Consider the following 15,933-nt stretch of genomic DNA (forward strand, 5'->3'; position numbering starts at 1 on the left):
TTGCCTTTTAGTCTTGAATGGACCACTTAATTAAAATCTGCCCCAAGTATCATATAAAAATGTAAAAGAAAATAATTATATATATGTTATAAATAAATATACATGAACATTTTTGTAGCATTTAATAATTTTGTAGATCACTATTCCTTCATCTTGTAACCTTTCTTTCCAATAATAACGAAGAGGAACTATTCTTCGATAGTTTGTTCCACACGGACCTTTTACTCCGCTGCACCATCCAAAATAGCTGCTGATCATGGCGAGCGGTCAGCTGTGCAAACTTCACGGCTTGTTGACGCGGTTTTCTAGCGCTTTTGCTGCTCGATCTGGTCGTCGTAAGTATTCAGTTTTCATTTATATTTTATGATCGAAATATTGGTTAAATATTCTTATCATAACTGACCTTTTGCGTCATAATCTACGGCTACTAACCTTGACACGTTTTGCAGGTTAAACTCTATTAGCTAGAATTGATACAGTGAATAATTTAGTTATATTTTAATAGAAACATTCTGTTACAGGCTGTTGGGTACCGATTCGATACAAGTCAAGCGTTAATTCTCCAATAGCTGAGCCTCCTAAAAGGTAAGTTTGATGTATTTGTCGTTTATGTGTTTAATATAATTATGCTTTTATTTTGTAAATTAATTATTTTAATTGTTGGCTTATAGTTAAATAATTATAGCACTAAAATTATTGATTGATCCTTTATCCTTCCTTTGCAAAATCAACTCATTTGTCTGATTTTTTTTTTTTAACCTTGATACAACCCAGAGCTCACAGTAAATGTAGCACAACATAACAGAACACAGTATTTCTTACAGTAAACTATTCATTTTTAAGGTGTGTTGTGTGTAAAAAAAAAAATAACCAAGAAAACACAAATATCCTTTGATTTTCCCAAGTTTATTTTGGTTTTAAAATACCCAGTAGTTTGTGATGAAATATTGTTTGACATTTACATCAGAAATTTTGCATTCAGTGATGTAGACATTGGAGTGACATCAGACGGGAAAACCATAGTGTGCTACCATCCTGCTGTGGATATTCCCTATGAATTCACCCAGGTAAGAACAGACATTATTTACAGTTCTGACATTATTTAGACATGATGTAAAAATGTCAACCATCTTTAGCCTCCAACAATGTGTTGCATGAAGCTGAATCATTGCTAATTCTTCCAGCCTGTGGAACGTCCAGACCCTTTGACCAACTCCATAGAGACTCATGATCAGGTTTTAAAGGCTCACCTCAGCACGGAGGTGCTGAAGGACAAAAAGGGACCAACTATAGAGGAGCTTAGCAAGATGTTCTTCACCACTAAACACCGCTTTTATCCAGTAGGACAGTAAGTCCACACTAAACACATGATGCAAACCTGGAATAATATTCCTGCCTTTTTATTATTCATAATTATGTTAAAAAAGCTATGGTTTTAAAGTTTTTTTAATGGGCAGTCTGTTAGCTTTTGGACTATTTTGGCATTTACTAAGATTTTTTAATGTATTTTGGAGTTTAGCCAATATTTTTTGCTCCATTAGCCAAAACACATAGTAGCTGTTTTGGCCAATTTAGGCTTTTTTCAAATGTTTAAGGTATTTTGGAGTTAGGCTAATATTTACACATTAGCTGTTTGGGCTAATTTAGGCTTTTTAAAAGTATTTTAGGCTTTTTTAGAGTTTAGCTAATATTTCGGTTACATGCTAGCTGTTTTGGCTAATTTAAGCTTTTTAACAAGTTTTTTAGGCTATTTTGGAGTTTAGTTAATATTATATCTACATGCAAGCTGTTTTGGCTAATTTAAGCTTTTTTTGACTATTTTGGAGTTTAGCTATTTTTTTCAGCTACATGCTAGCTGTTTTGGCTAACCTAAGTTTTTTATTTTATTTTTTTTTTTAGGCTAATTTGGAATTTAGCTAATATTTTAGTAGGCTATCAGCTTCAACGTTTTTAGCTATTAGTTTTAGTGATTTCAGCTTTCAATTTCAGCATCTTCAGCTATCATCACTAGCATTTTCAGCTGCCAAATTCAGCTTACAGCATTCACACTAACATTGCAGGTAATGCTATATATCTAGTACACAATTATGTTAAAAGTTACAGTTTAAAAGTTCTAGAAATGTAGTCTTAGAGTTCAATAAATGTTTATCCTGTTCGGCCCGCAATCTACAATTGAATGTGACACTCCTGCTCTCAAGCTAAATATAAGATCATTATTCATCCAAAAATGTTGTAATTTCGAATCTCAAGTAAGCCATTATCTTCAAATGCCAAAGCTGCTGAGTTTTGATGAAATTTCCCAGGGGTAGCTTGCCAACCCAACACATGTTGAAGCTCATTTAAGAAGTCACAAAAGACTCCAAAGTAACATTCAGATACTGCAGGCCTCATTTTTCCTCACTTAAGCTCAATGTTCACCACTCCACAATAAGATTTAAACTGGGAAAAAGTGGCCAAATATTCATTGATGATCTCCAAGATCTGAGTTTCTCCTCTCAACTTGGTAAAATTCCCATTAGGCATTGCACTGTAAAGTTTAAAGGTTCATTCTGATTTTTAACAAACTCATTTATTTTATTTAAAACGGACAAATATTGAAACTAATGAACTCATTTTCTTTCTCAAAAGAATCGTTTTTGCTTTTACGTGACACTATAAACAGACCAATTTCTTATGTGCGTTCGTTCACTGATTTCTAGTTTTTCTTTCTTTTTTCAGATATCACAGGAGGCGCATCAACAAGAACCCCCCCAAGGACAGATAGAAACATATTTAAGCCTTTTAACTTAAAATTTGTCACACCTGTTTCCACCACCTGATAAAGTTTTTCTTGTCCATGTGTGGTTTTGTTTTTTTATCAGTTTGTCAATAAAGTATGTCCTTTAAAGTAAGAAGGTTTCTTTTTTATTTATTTAAATTTTGTCAAATTTGTAGGAGATTTCTGGCATTGACTTTAAATTGTATTTTAAATTAGAACAGTTCATATATGCTCCAATTTTTAAAGGTTTAAATTCTTTATTTACACACTGCTTGAAAGTTGGATCAAAATAAGTGCTTAATAAAATAAAAAACCTAAAATAAAATTCAGTTTGCGAAAGATGTGTGGCTTTTATTCTTTTTTTAATTGGCACATTTGTAAAAAGATTTTGACGTCCATGTTTATAATTCATTCTAAAGTTATTTTAATTCCTTTTACTTCAATAATTACGTTTTCATTTAATAAACAAATGAGCTGTCATTTAATTTTTTTTAATAAAAAAAATTATAATTCATTTAAACATGTAACTAGCCGGTGTCTGGTGTAAATTTAAAAAACGAACATTAATCTTGGTTAAATACTCAAGTCTAGCCTTTTTAATGTGCAACATTTTAGAATAAAAAAACTGGATTTTCAAATTAAAAGGAGCATTTAATGAAGCTTCCTACGTCATCTGAAGCTACCGGAAGTGCGAGTTGTCTGTTCCCGCCCCGCCCGCTCACTCAACCCAACCCGAAGAGAAGGCGAGTCTACGGCTAAAAATATAATTCCCAACACAAGATGGCCGGGTTGCCTCGTAGGATTATAAAGGTACAGCTAATATAAGACAGTATGTGTCCGTCTAATTGAGCCCAGGTGTGTTTGTTGTAATGACTGTTTGCTGTGAGTACGGACGTCTAACTGCCACCGTCTGGCATGTTTCCTGACGGTAGCGCGCTCTCACAGTTAGCATCTAGCTAGCTGGAGACGGTGAACAAACTCGTATTTCTGCCACTGTTTTGTTTGCTATTTCCGTTTATTGAGTTCGTGGTTCGAGCTCTTAACAAGTTGTTATGTTGGTTATACTTTTTTGACAAGAAGAGCGGCATATCCCTCAATGTTTCCTGTCCGCGTATCTGTTAATTACAGCAGTTTCTCCTCGTCTTATGAATGGATTCACTGTTTATGCTAGGTTAGCATCTGTAGCATTAGCGGTTTCCACGCCATGTATTGTCATTTTTCTGTTTTTTAATTTAATCATCTTAGTATATCTTTAAAATAAAACACTAGTTGATGTTTTATATCTCATATTTTAATATATTGCATTGATGGGCCTCCTGTTGAATGGCCTCCTCTTTAAACCGCACCGCCGCAGACCAGGCCCGGTAGTGGGCGCGATCAACCTCTCTTCCGTCACATTGGGCTTCAGGTTTAGCCGGTTTTAACAGCTTGTGAATCGAAACTCACATTGTACTCACCCTATTACACTCAGGAAACGGTATTAATCAAAGCTTTAACCATTAAAAGTTACCCAGATTTTATAAAGGTGCTTAGTTTTTGTGAATGCTGCAATTTAAAGACAAATGAAAATCAACTTTCTAGTGTTTTAACATGTTTTTGTAGCTTTTTTTCTCATGATGGGTGACGTATATAAAGACTGTTAAGCTTAAATTGCATTTGTGAGTATTTATTTATTCATTCATTCAAGTATTTGTGAGTCAGGACCAGACTAAACATGCTGTTTGAAAAAGCCTGTGTGCTCTGATTCATCCACTTTCAGTCAAATACATCCACGTACGTCTTCATTTTTCTCCCTCCGAGCTATCATCTGGCTCAAAACTGTACGGCTGGATAGCTCCAATATTGCTCACCTTTTTTTCTCATTGGTAATGTTAGGTTGGGGTTGCGGGGGACTGTAAGCTAGCAGGATAGGGATGATGGGAAATAAGGGTAGGCTTACTCTGTGCCAACTGAGACAAATTTCAGATGAACTCCTGCAGAAACTCTTGTTGAAAACATTTTTTTTGGCAAGAAATAAACAGAAAAGACAACATAATCTTAATCACAACACTATTGGGGGAGCTATTAAAATTGATCAAAAGATGATAAAAGTGGGGATTTAATTTGATTTCCACTATAGTATTTGCAATCCTTGTGGTTTTCTTTAATTGAAAAGTGATAAAGTAATAGTAAAATCTTTTTAGTACAAATTCTGCTGATAAATATAACAGATAGTACCATGTTTATCACTCATTTAGACAGCATAACTTAAATAAAACTATTGTATAGGGTCAAATGAAAAAATCAGATTAATTTTGTTTAAAAAAATGAAAAGGAACACTGTTAAATTCAAAAGTTCACATTCTAAACTTAAAGGAATTAATGAAAACTAGAAAAATGAAATTGTACGTTTTACAAATATTTTAAATGTTTAACATGTATTATTTTCAAATTTCTTAAATGTTTTCATATTTACACTCTGCATTTTCATTAACTTTAAGCTGATCCAAATTTGACCCAATTCTGTTAAATATTTTATATCAATCTAAAAAAAAAACTTTTTATCACACAGCCTCCCCTGAAATATTTTTTATTTACTTTTTTAGTCTTTTTTAATAGTCATAATTATTCTTAAAATTACAAATTAATAAATATTGGCTAATTCTGGCATTTACAAAAATATTTAAATGTATTTTCTGTGTAATACAATAACATTTAGGTGAATCATTATACATCTTCTGGTGGGAAAAAAATATAGATTTTGATATTAATGTTTGTATTTAAGTAGAATGTTAAACCTCAACATGTTTAATACACATTTGATTTGAGATTTTTATCTTCTTGAAGCATTCCTGATGCCAAAAAATTCAACAATAAAACATACTAAACCATGTTGTGTTTGTTGTCTTTTATACAAAGTTTTACTTTATTATGAGCCAGTCAGAAAATTGTGAAGTGTTTCGACAGCACAAATGTTAGATAGTTAAAGGAAAACTAAATGTCAAGTATGTTGAATCTCTACACCTTTTTACAAATACGCATTTTTTTAACTTTGGTCAAACAACTTTTGGTTGTAAAAAAAGCCTAAATGTGTTTGACTTGACGGTGCCCCCAAATCCTGCATGTTTGAATTAATTTTTAGTTTGAATCTCAAACATTTTCACAGGTTTCAGTTTGTAGGTGACTCATTGGTTGAAGTTATTTTTAACAGTGTTGTTTTTATTTTGCATTCTTAGGAGACGCAACGGTTGATGGCAGAGCCGGTTCCGGGGATCACGGCCACGCCCGATGAAGGAAACGCTCGCTACTTCCACGTGGTCATCGCAGGACCTCAAGACTCCCCCTACGAGGGAGGCACGTTTAAACTAGAACTATTTCTTCCAGAAGAGTACCCCATGGCAGCTCCCAAAGTGCGATTCATGACCAAAATCTATCACCCCAACGTCGACAAACTGGGAAGAATATGTTTAGACATATTGAAAGGTAGGAAGAAGCATCATTCATTACACTGGTAGATTTTATTTTAGTGTTTTGAACCTTTTTGTATATTTTTTATGTTCCCTGATTCACAGTTGTGTTGGAGCAACAAAGCAGCATCAGTTTAGTAAAATAAGCTCCACCCATTTGCATTTAAAACTAGGGCTGCCACGATTAGTCGACTAATCAACGACTAATCTGCTATTAAAATAGTCGAAAACTAATTTAATAGTCAATTAGTCGTTAATTTATATTATATGGAGCCAGAGTGTAGTAAAGTTGAAAGTTATAATGGCATTCTACTAGCTTTTTAGAATATTTAAGGTTTTTTTAGGCTAATTTGGAGTTTGGCTAATATTTTAGCGCCATGCTAGCTATTTTGGCTAATTTAGGATTTTTTCAGATTTTTAGGCTAATTTCACATTTAGCTAATATTTTACCTGGCTATCAGCCTCACCATTTTCAGCTATTAGCTTTAGCAATTTCAGCTATTAGCTTCTAATCTAATTTAATCTAATTCTTAGTTAGTTTAAAGCTAATGATGGTTAAGATGAGTGCTTTACATCTAGTTTGCACATGACCCAATTAGTCGACTATTAAAATAATCGTTTGTGGCAGCACCATTCAAAACAAGTAAACATTTATGAATAGATTTGTGAAAATTGACTGTAACTTAGGAGGGGTACATTCTAATTGAACTTAAATACTCATTTAAAATAAGCAAAGGAATTTTAAATCCCAAGATTGTGTTCTATAAGGGAACTGGATTGGTTTTGATGTTCTTCCCAGTTTTTTATGTCCTAAAAGAACACGATCCTGTGATAAGTTGACTAAGAATCTACACAGATGACAGTTTAAATCCATAACTTGTGTTAAATGAAAAATAAGTTTGCATTCTGGCTTTTTTACATCCCCAAAATAGTCATTTTGAAATAGAGAATCTAAGCAGTGATCAGATGTCTAAAGTTCAATGAATTGTCTTCAGCTTTGTTTGCTTTAATCACTAGTGGCATCTGAATATTCCGGTTTTCTAACAAAGCTTTCAAACTTTTGTCTACAAACTTAATCTGGACTTTTGGAAACCATAGCCAAACTTCAATCATTTTTCTGTAAGGCAAAGTGGCAGCTCAACTCCTGACATTTAAATGGCTGCATTTGCATGATGAAGGCAGAGCCGGCTTATCCCTGTTGACAAATACTCCACAGTGGGGTTAAGTCCTCCCTATTAAGCCTGTTTATTACATTCCAGTGTAATGGGCACTGTCGACTTTGGTCACAATAAATAGTCACAGAGTCTGATTTATGAAGGAAAAGAAAGTGAAGGAAAATCCATCATCAGTTTTCTAGCATGTGGACAGCAACTTTGACAATTTGAAGTCTCTAACTTTTATTTTTCTTCTTTTCTTTTAGTCAAGTCTATCAATTAAAGGTCATTTAACACACACATTCATTTAATACATTTAGTTAATTTAATTACGGTAGTCACGGAGTGGTTACATTTTTGCTTTTCTTTTTTCAAATTATGAGTTTTGAAGTCTTGCTGTTTCTCTGTCACACACTTAATTGTTTTTATTAATTTTACGTTTGTCTCCCGACTCTCCCAGACAAGTGGTCCCCAGCCCTGCAGATCCGCACAGTGTTGCTATCTATCCAGGCGTTATTAAGTGCTCCCAACCCAGATGACCCGCTGGCCAACGATGTCGCAGAGCAGTGGAAGAAACATGAAATGCATGCCATTGAGACAGGTAAGCAAGCGTCTCTCTGTCTAGATTTAAGGACTTTGTTCTAACACACGGGCTGAGAAAAAGATGGTTTAATTAGTTCCAGAATTGAGAAAAATTCCGCCCACATCTCAAATGATCCGCAGCGTCGCGGTTTCTGCTGTCATGTTTCTGGCAGGAGAAGAATACAAGCTGACAAAATGATGTCATCCCTGATGTCGTCCAAAACAACAGTTTGGAGGAGGAATTTCAGAACTAACTCTGATGCCAAATTCATTTAAAAATACAGAGAATTTAAAATCAAATCACACATAAAGAGAGTGAGGGATTTGATGATTGATCGATGTGTTTTTGAACGATTTTACTGCAGTGATTTAATGGTAAATATGTTATAGAATAGAAAGTTATTTGCTGGAAGACCCACTCTGATCATCTTTTGATTTATTGTTAAAGCATTTCCACTAGTCTTTTAATTATGAAGATGCAGTTTTTAGCCAAAATTTTCTTTAAAAACTGTTGTTTTCTAGGAATTTAATTCGAAATTCACCTCTAAGTTATGGGTGGAACCATTGCTGCAAAGCAACCCCGCCCCCTTTCCCTGTTGCTGACAGCTCAGATCTGGGAGCTCTAGGCCTGCAGCTTTCTACGAAACAAACAAACTATTTTTCACGTTGGCTCAAAGCAGAAGAATCACTTAAGGAAGCTGAACTGTATTCTTGTGACCAACATGTTTCCAAACTAGTGAAAATATAAAATAAGAGACTTGTTTTTGTTTATGCATTTCCACTTAACGATGAAAAATGTATTAAGAAAGAAAAAAGCCAAAATATTATCACTTATCTTAGCTAATGTTAGCTTAGGGTTGTGAGGCACTGTAGTAAGCTAGCGGGAGAGAGTGTTAACTAAAGCATGCTGGGATACCAACTCTCATGCCAACAGCCCTGAGGCAGATTTCTAACGTACTCCTACTACTTTGCGGAAAATATGTCTCAGAAAATGTCACAATCTTCTTGATGTTTGATAAAACTGCTTAATCCGAATTAAAAGACCACTGGGAACGATTTTACAAATATAGTGTGAGTGGGTATTTAAAAGGGTTTTAAAGCAATTGAACGATTTGAATAAAGAAATATTCAGAAATGTTTTTGAATATGTGTCTTTAAACATGAGAAAATGCCACAAAAACATGTTAAAAACACAGTTTTCATTAGTGTGGCTGCCTAATAGAATTGTATTTATTTTCCTTTTTAGAGCTTAAATTAACGGAGTCTTTATGAAGAAACTAACAGTTGTAGCTCAAATATTACAGATGAAAACACACTTAAAAATCGCATTAATTGTATTGTTTTAGAGATGAATCAGTTTTGCTCGTATATTGTTTTGTATATTTAATTGTTTGTTTCCTCTGCAGCCCAAACATGGACTCGACTCTTTGCCAGCAACACTGAAGTATAGAGGAAGAGAGAAGAGGCTTCTGAATGTGATCTACAAAATGTACTCCTATTCTGTCAACGTTTGAGTTTAACGGACACACACACAAAAAAAAAACAAAAAAACCAGAAGAAGAGTCCAGATTTATTTGAAAGAGATATTTACTGCTGCAGACCTCTGGGTGACTTATTTCCTCCTTAAGACGCGTTCAATGTGTGATACCTTTTTTTTTTTTTTATCTTATTTTAATTTTCTTCCTGTGTTTCTATTTAAACGCATGGACAGAGTGCCCCCCCTCCCCCCTCCATCCACCACAGTCTTAAGAATCACATGCAATATGTTGTCCTGAGCGTGGCAAATACTGGTACGTCATCAAAGAATAAATGTATTAAAGCTGCCCTCGTTTTACACAACGCGTCGTTTGTCAGCACATTGTGAGTCTGGAAGCGTTGGGGTTTGTTTTTCTTCTGATGGGAAACAAGAGGAAAGGTTGCACATCCTAAAGAAAAGAGAAAACTTTTTAAGTCTTTTATTTTGTAGGGTCAGACTTTTTGATCTAATTGAAGGCATTTCTAAATTAACCGTATTAAAAGTTAGTTTGCGACTCGTCCAGATGCACTTTTATGGTTGAAGATTATTAAAAAAAAATGATATGATGTATCAGTTTTGCATTTAGGATTGTGGAAAAGGATTCTGTATGGGAGAAGTGCTGCTTCCTCCTTAAAAAAAATAAAAAATTCCATCAAGTTTTCAGCTCACCAGAGGAAGAACAAAGAAAATTATTTTTTTTTTTAAACTCCAGAATTTTTTTTGTTTTATATTTATTCATACTATGTGTTTGCCTGTATTCTTACTTCAGTGTTCATCAAAAAAAAAAATACGGCACACCAGAACCAAACTGCAGGTCTCATCGCTCTTTTTCTGTTGGTTTAAGGTGGAATGTTTTTGACTTTTTTCTGGTTTCTTTTTAAAGGGAAAGATATTTTTCTGATCATTTTCATAAATATTTTTTTTCTCATTTTTATTCCAAATTGATGAGAATTATTTCTGATCTCTGTGCTTATGGATGTAATGATTCTACAAGTGCATTAAATTGATTCCTTAAGAGTAAAATCCAAGTCATTGTGGTAGCAGAAGTGTGACGTTAAAAAATAAATTGTAGCGAAAGAAGTGTAATATTACTTTTGGGGTTTAGTTAATTTTGTGTTTCACTTTTGATGTGTTCATCCTAAGACTTACAAATCCTCAAACTTTTATTTTGAAAGATTCAGACTCGCTGATGGAATCTATACAGGAGAAGACTGAAACGCAAGATTGTGTGTAATCGCCAGTTCTGTGGGTAAAATTTATCCAAAAAAATAATTATTTCTAACAGCAAAGTAAATTGTTGTCCTCAAATTAAGAAGCAATTGTCGTTGGTTTGAACATCTTAAAACCTTAACCAAATCAAACTGCTTTTATTGTGGAAGAAAGAGGAGTTCTGTCAGTGATTTCAGTGCATTTGCATACATAACTCTTCAGAAACTGTAAATAAAATAAGTTGCGTAAGTAAAAGGAGTCTGTTTATTCTTAAAAAATTATAAATTTGAGTCAAAATGTGTTATAGTTTTGTCTTTTTATTTATTCACTCGTGGTTCTGTAGTACCTCAAAATGTCCAGCAGAGGGAGACAACGACTTAACTGTGAAAGACAAGAATAGGAAAGATATCCTGGGAAATTTTTTAAATCCCACAAAATGGGAGAATGTTTAGTGAAATGTTAATAAATTAAGCAAATTGTGTAATCTTCTTGTAACAGAGGACATGTTAAAAAAAAAAACAAACATAATTCTCGCACTGCCTGAGATGAGCCTGTGAAAAAAGGTGAGAAAATTTGCATCTAACTGGAATTACTTGTCGCACGACATGTCAAGAAATCATAATCTGTTATGAAACATCAAAAGCCAATTTATGGGAATGGAAAAATTGAAGATTTATTGATGACCTGAAGAAACGGAATGCTGAGAACTGCAAAAAAGCAATGAAGACAACGGCAGAATTTGACTTAAGATGAAGACGAATTCATGTTTTTTTCCCGCATACAAATAACCTTTAAAAGGCTTTGAGAACTGTTGAATTTCTTGACAAAAAGTTGTAAAAAAGCTCTTTCCGAGTGCATAAACACCTTTTATTGTACATTATAAACCAAGAAAACTTGATTAGTTTATCCAGCATCAAATACTAGCACTCCTGTAATTATTAAAGGTCTGTGTTACAAGAAAATGCAGAAATGCACTTTTGAATTCATAAGGTGGCGCCACAAACAAGCAAACCTCATAAAACATGATTATGTCATCTGTTTTACAGTCAGAAGAGTTCATGTATGATATTTAAAAGAACATGTTTCACCCATAAAATGTTACAACACATCTCTCGGCGCCTGAGCTGGTGCTCCTTGTTTCTTTCTTTTACATATCTGTTTTTCACACAACGCTTTATGGTCATGTTTTGGGGTTTTCATGGCAAGAGTGAGTCATTCAGGCTGGTATGCAGCCGCTCTTTGGAAAAGGAAACGCAGGAAACGATTGCTCCTCACTATCTACAACCTTTGACTAAACATTAACCGCTCTGTGGGGCGTTATGTCGATGGAAAAAGACTGTTATTGAACAGGTCGCCCTCAGAGAAAGCAATATTTTGAAGCTGTCAGCCAGTGACTATCGGCACTACTAACACAATTTAGCAATTGTGATGTAAATGTTTGACTTCTGAAGAGGACTTGTACATTTTAACATGTTTGAGCCCCAAATTAAGCTCTTTCTGTTCCCTAAAATTGAGTTGTTTAATGTATTTTCTTTAAAATATTTGTTATTTAACCCTATCAAACCATTCCAATCATATTTTATTAACACATTTCTGAGACCCCTATCTCTTGTGCATTATTTAAACTTTCATAAAAAAAAAGCCATTTGGCTGTTTTCTGTCCTGTAGTACACCATCATTCCTCTAGGGGCAGTAGAACGACTTTGCTGCTCATTTCAAAATGGCTTCCTCCGTGAGATCTTTTGGAGGGAAAAGTTTTGCTAGCTTTTAAAGCTTTATGGTGAGAAACTCGTCCCTTTTTATTCATACATTTTAAATGACTTCTTATTGTAATGAAATAATGCAAAATTAGTTACAAATTTATAGCACAAAATGATTTGACAAAATATTTTTGATAGTTTTTTTTTTTATCAAAAAGGTAAAAGAAACTTGATGTAGAGGGATAAATATGGGATGTTTCACAATTACAACCAAACAACTTGCGTTTATGACTGTCCGATATCTTTGTTAAATACTGGCTTCAACCAAACATGTGAGGAAGGCCACAATGAATAAACAACAATAAACAAGGAAGCCCTTCCTGTTTGCTGCTTTAAAACATGTAAGTCATCCGCATAGGAACAGCAACAAGCGGCGGGATCCGCTACCTCGCGAGGTCAGGTTTTCTAAACATGCCCTGCTGACACACCGGATCATCTCTCGCTGTGTCTGCTGAATGTAGGTGAAGACTCACCCGTCGCATGTGGTGACTGACAGGTGAGGACAGAGATGCTGTTTTAACTGATACACAGAAGTGCAAGCTCTCAATAGTTTAGAGATCCACGTGCTTTTGATATGTTCTTGTGATATATTTAAAGATTTTTTTTAAATTGTAGTGAATCAGGAGGAGGTGGGCAAAGGTATCATGGGAAGTGAGTGCAGGCTTACTCTCCACTATGAACTAACAACACAGGTTTTTTAGATTTTAGCTAAAAACAGCATAATCAGTTTAAAAAAAACATCCAGAAAGCTTTTAGAAAATATGATCAGAGTGGGACTTCTCCTACTCTTTTTACCCAACCTCCCTTACCCCAGCTGTTAATATCCTGTCTCTAGCCTCCATACTTATTCATCCCCTCTCCTCAAACCCCACAAAACTCACTCTTGCCCTCCTCCTCCCCGTCCTCTCTTTCCCCATTGCAGATAAAATTCAAGGGGACTGCAGTCAGAGCCTTCTCACCCTCCATGTTATGTAACCACCCTCATTATTCCTCCATGCGTTAAAAACAAAAGTCAGCAACCGAAGAGGAAAGCCCTCCTTACGCAGCAGGTGCCCTGAAACGCCGTCCGGCTACCGCCTCAATATTTCAGGAGTTTTTTTTTGTTTTTTTTTTAGTTACACAAGGCAGCTGCAGTGGAATATTCCTGAGGGCTGCGACTTCTTGGGCTGATCCTAACCTTTCCTGTTCATCCAGATGAGCCCGGGGCAACTGTTGTCCTGCCTTTCATTCCTATGGTTATGACAAAGTTACATGCCTCTCAAACGCACACTTTGATTTCCTGAAGGATTTCGCTCTTAATAAGGTTCTGAGAGGCAAAAAAGTTTAAAACCGTTCATTTAGTGAAACCTTACCATCTAAAGCGACTAAGTGAAATTACAGAAGGTCAGTTTTATTTTAGGTCAGTTCGTAAGTTATTGTTTTAATATTTTTTTTCTAGAAAAGCATCTTGGCCCATGCAGTGATTCAGAACGACATGGCGTATAAAACAGGCTTAGCTGTGACCTTGTGAGGAGGAGCTGCACCGTCATGTCCGCAGCACTCTGTTTTCATGCGTTTGTGTCTGCGAGTGTGATATAACGTCAGGAATTCCTCTTGCGGTCCTGTGAGTTTTTCCTCCATGGTGAGAACAGACTGTCCAGGGCCATCTTTTTTACTTCTCCATATATAAACCATGAGGAGGAGGGAGGAGGAGGAGGAGACAAGGGCACATTTGCTGATACGTCGAGTGCGTCTTTGCCCTCAAGGGTTTGAGGTCTAATAAAAAAATGTATTTGAAATTGCAAAGTTTATAATCGTAGCCAGTTTTTTTTTCAAGCATTTCTTTCTGAGGCAAATATACATTTTTCATAACCTGCTGAATTATTTTGGGGGTTGCTGGAGCCTATCCCAGCTACTGTTGGGTCTGATCAGGTCTGTTGCACACTCGTTCACATGCACACCTAGGGGCAATTTAGAGTAATCAATTCACCAATGAAGCATGTGTTTGCACTGTGGGAGGAAGCCGGAGTGCACAGGGAGAACATGCAAATTCCACAAAAAGGGTCAAAGCTGGGATTCAAACCAGGGTCTTCTAGCTGTGAGGCAAGAGCTCTAACCACTGTACAGCTCTAATTAACCTAAAAAAACATATAATTTAATAAAAAAAAAAAAAAAAAATGACATGCTTTTGTATGTGGAGTACCACAGGGTTCTATCCTCAGACTCCTGCCTTTTACATTAAAGAGGATTTCTGTTAGTTGTAATGTTGAGTAATATATTCATGTGTCCCATAATTTCAATGTAGGTTATATCAGCTTCACCAGCAATGTTTTAAACCTGGGTTAAATTTTAATTTTCTGAAATGCCAAATATTAAGAAATAGCAATTTGAAAAAAGTCCCACTTTTAATGTGCAACGGTTTTTATCCCCATCCTTTAAATGTAAATATTGTGCTGTGACATACTCTTCAAATTTAAATAGCTCAAACAATCTTTTCATGTCATTTAATATTCATAATTTCAAAAGTTTACAAAAGCAGTTTACCCGCAGAGCCCCACATTTCTGTTGTAGCTCCCTTCAATTCATGTACTCTAAGCACATCACTGTTGTCAAAACAGTCTTTAACTGGGTTATGTGTTAGGTACTTCTTTTAAGGCAAAAATCACAAAATTTTACACACCCACTATCAGGTTAAGTCTGCAACCACAACCGAAGTTTTGACCTTTGACCTGAGAGAGAGGCCACCATCTTGAATTTTCATATAAATAAATTAGTAAATAAATAACCTTTTGTACCTTCTAGAAATTTAAACACATCCTAAGGATTTAAATCGATTGTCTCGTATCTCCTCACTGGAAAGCTACTTGAGAAAAAATGTTGTAAATAAAGTTTTGAACGGCATTAGCATGACTAGCTACAGTTCACAAAAAATTCCCTGTTCTAGCTCAGTATTTACCAGAATATTGTGAAAAATCAATACATAAATCCCTGGCTCAAGCTGAACGAAGCAACATAACATACTATATGAACATACTAAAAATGTGGGCGTGGATAACAAAAAACCTCAGTTGCCGAGGAAATCCAAAAATTTACTTTTACCGATTCTTCAAAAAATGACATCGACCTGTTCGCCATCCCCAGATGACCAAAAAAGAATATGGTTGCTATGGAGGTAAAACCAACAGAAAATCCACCATTTTAGAAAAAAGTGGGTTTTTTTTGCTCTGACCAGGGTAGCAGGGGGGGATGGAGCAGCTGCTCAGCCAGTGAGGGCGGGGGAAGGTACTGTGTATGCCATTTGCAAGTTTTTTCTTTTCAATATTTTCACTGTGAAATGTCATAAACAAATTCTTAAAATCAATTCAGGACTATAGACTATGAATTCTAAATTAAAGAAATACTTAAAGAAATACTTGTTTCTTAGGCTGATGACTGTCAATACAGGTGGAGATCTTCATGACATTCACGCCTTTGCCGTAGTTGCTGCTACAGCTAATGGGGCTTAAAACAATGCCACCAACTCCTGCTT

At 35.2% G+C, this 15,933-nt stretch overlaps 2 protein-coding genes and 1 long non-coding RNA gene across 4 annotated transcripts; all 3 read left to right on the forward strand.

Annotated features, from left to right (window-relative positions):
- Nucleotides 1–175: 175 nt before the first annotated feature.
- mrpl42 (mitochondrial ribosomal protein L42) lies at nucleotides 176–2,891 on the forward strand. The gene is made up of 5 exons (XM_024288764.2): nucleotides 176–335; nucleotides 522–585; nucleotides 983–1,067; nucleotides 1,185–1,348; nucleotides 2,719–2,891. Exons 1-5 carry the CDS (start codon nucleotides 257–259, stop codon nucleotides 2,762–2,764), a joined length of 438 nt encoding a protein of 145 aa, XP_024144532.1. The 5' UTR covers nucleotides 176–256; the 3' UTR covers nucleotides 2,765–2,891.
- A 520-nt stretch (nucleotides 2,892–3,411) lies between these two features.
- Nucleotides 3,412–10,547, forward strand: ube2nb (ubiquitin-conjugating enzyme E2Nb). Of its 2 annotated transcripts, none has more exons than XM_024288991.2 (4): nucleotides 3,412–3,568; nucleotides 5,974–6,220; nucleotides 7,819–7,959; nucleotides 9,347–10,547. In XM_024288991.2, exons 1-4 carry the CDS (start codon nucleotides 3,539–3,541, stop codon nucleotides 9,388–9,390), a joined length of 462 nt encoding a protein of 153 aa, XP_024144759.1. In that variant the 5' UTR covers nucleotides 3,412–3,538; the 3' UTR covers nucleotides 9,391–10,547. The 2 variants fall into 2 exon arrangements, with proteins under 2 accessions (XP_024144759.1, XP_036066134.1); XM_036210241.1 differs by lacking the exon at nucleotides 3,412–3,568 and adding an exon at nucleotides 3,584–3,640.
- Nucleotides 10,548–12,335: 1,788 nt separating this feature from the next.
- On the forward strand, nucleotides 12,336–14,558 carry LOC112156708. Its single transcript, XR_004947170.1, has 2 exons — nucleotides 12,336–12,445; nucleotides 12,784–14,558. It is a non-coding gene; the product is annotated as an uncharacterized LOC112156708 (long non-coding RNA).
- The last annotated feature ends 1,375 nt before the right edge of the window (nucleotides 14,559–15,933 follow it).

The sequence above is a fragment of the Oryzias melastigma genome, linkage group LG23 (assembly GCF_002922805.2).
Source record: "Oryzias melastigma strain HK-1 linkage group LG23, ASM292280v2, whole genome shotgun sequence".
In the NCBI taxonomy this organism is placed as follows: Eukaryota; Metazoa; Chordata; class Actinopteri; order Beloniformes; family Adrianichthyidae; genus Oryzias; species Oryzias melastigma.

Excerpts from the sequence above, each read along its gene's own strand:
- mrpl42 (XM_024288764.2), top strand. The coding sequence starts at position 257 with ATGGCGAGCGGTCAGCTGTGCAAACTTCACGGCTTGTTGACGCGGTTT. Across the intron at positions 336-521 it reads TGCTGCTCGATCTGGTCGTC|GCTGTTGGGTACCGATTCGA; the intron begins GTAAGTATTCAG and ends ATTCTGTTACAG. Across the intron at positions 586-982 it reads ATAGCTGAGCCTCCTAAAAG|TGATGTAGACATTGGAGTGA; the intron begins GTAAGTTTGATG and ends TTTTGCATTCAG.
- ube2nb (XM_024288991.2), top strand. The coding sequence starts at position 3,539 with ATGGCCGGGTTGCCTCGTAGGATTATAAAG. Across the intron at positions 3,569-5,973 it reads TGCCTCGTAGGATTATAAAG|GAGACGCAACGGTTGATGGC; the intron begins GTACAGCTAATA and ends TTGCATTCTTAG. Across the intron at positions 6,221-7,818 it reads ATGTTTAGACATATTGAAAG|ACAAGTGGTCCCCAGCCCTG; the intron begins GTAGGAAGAAGC and ends CGACTCTCCCAG.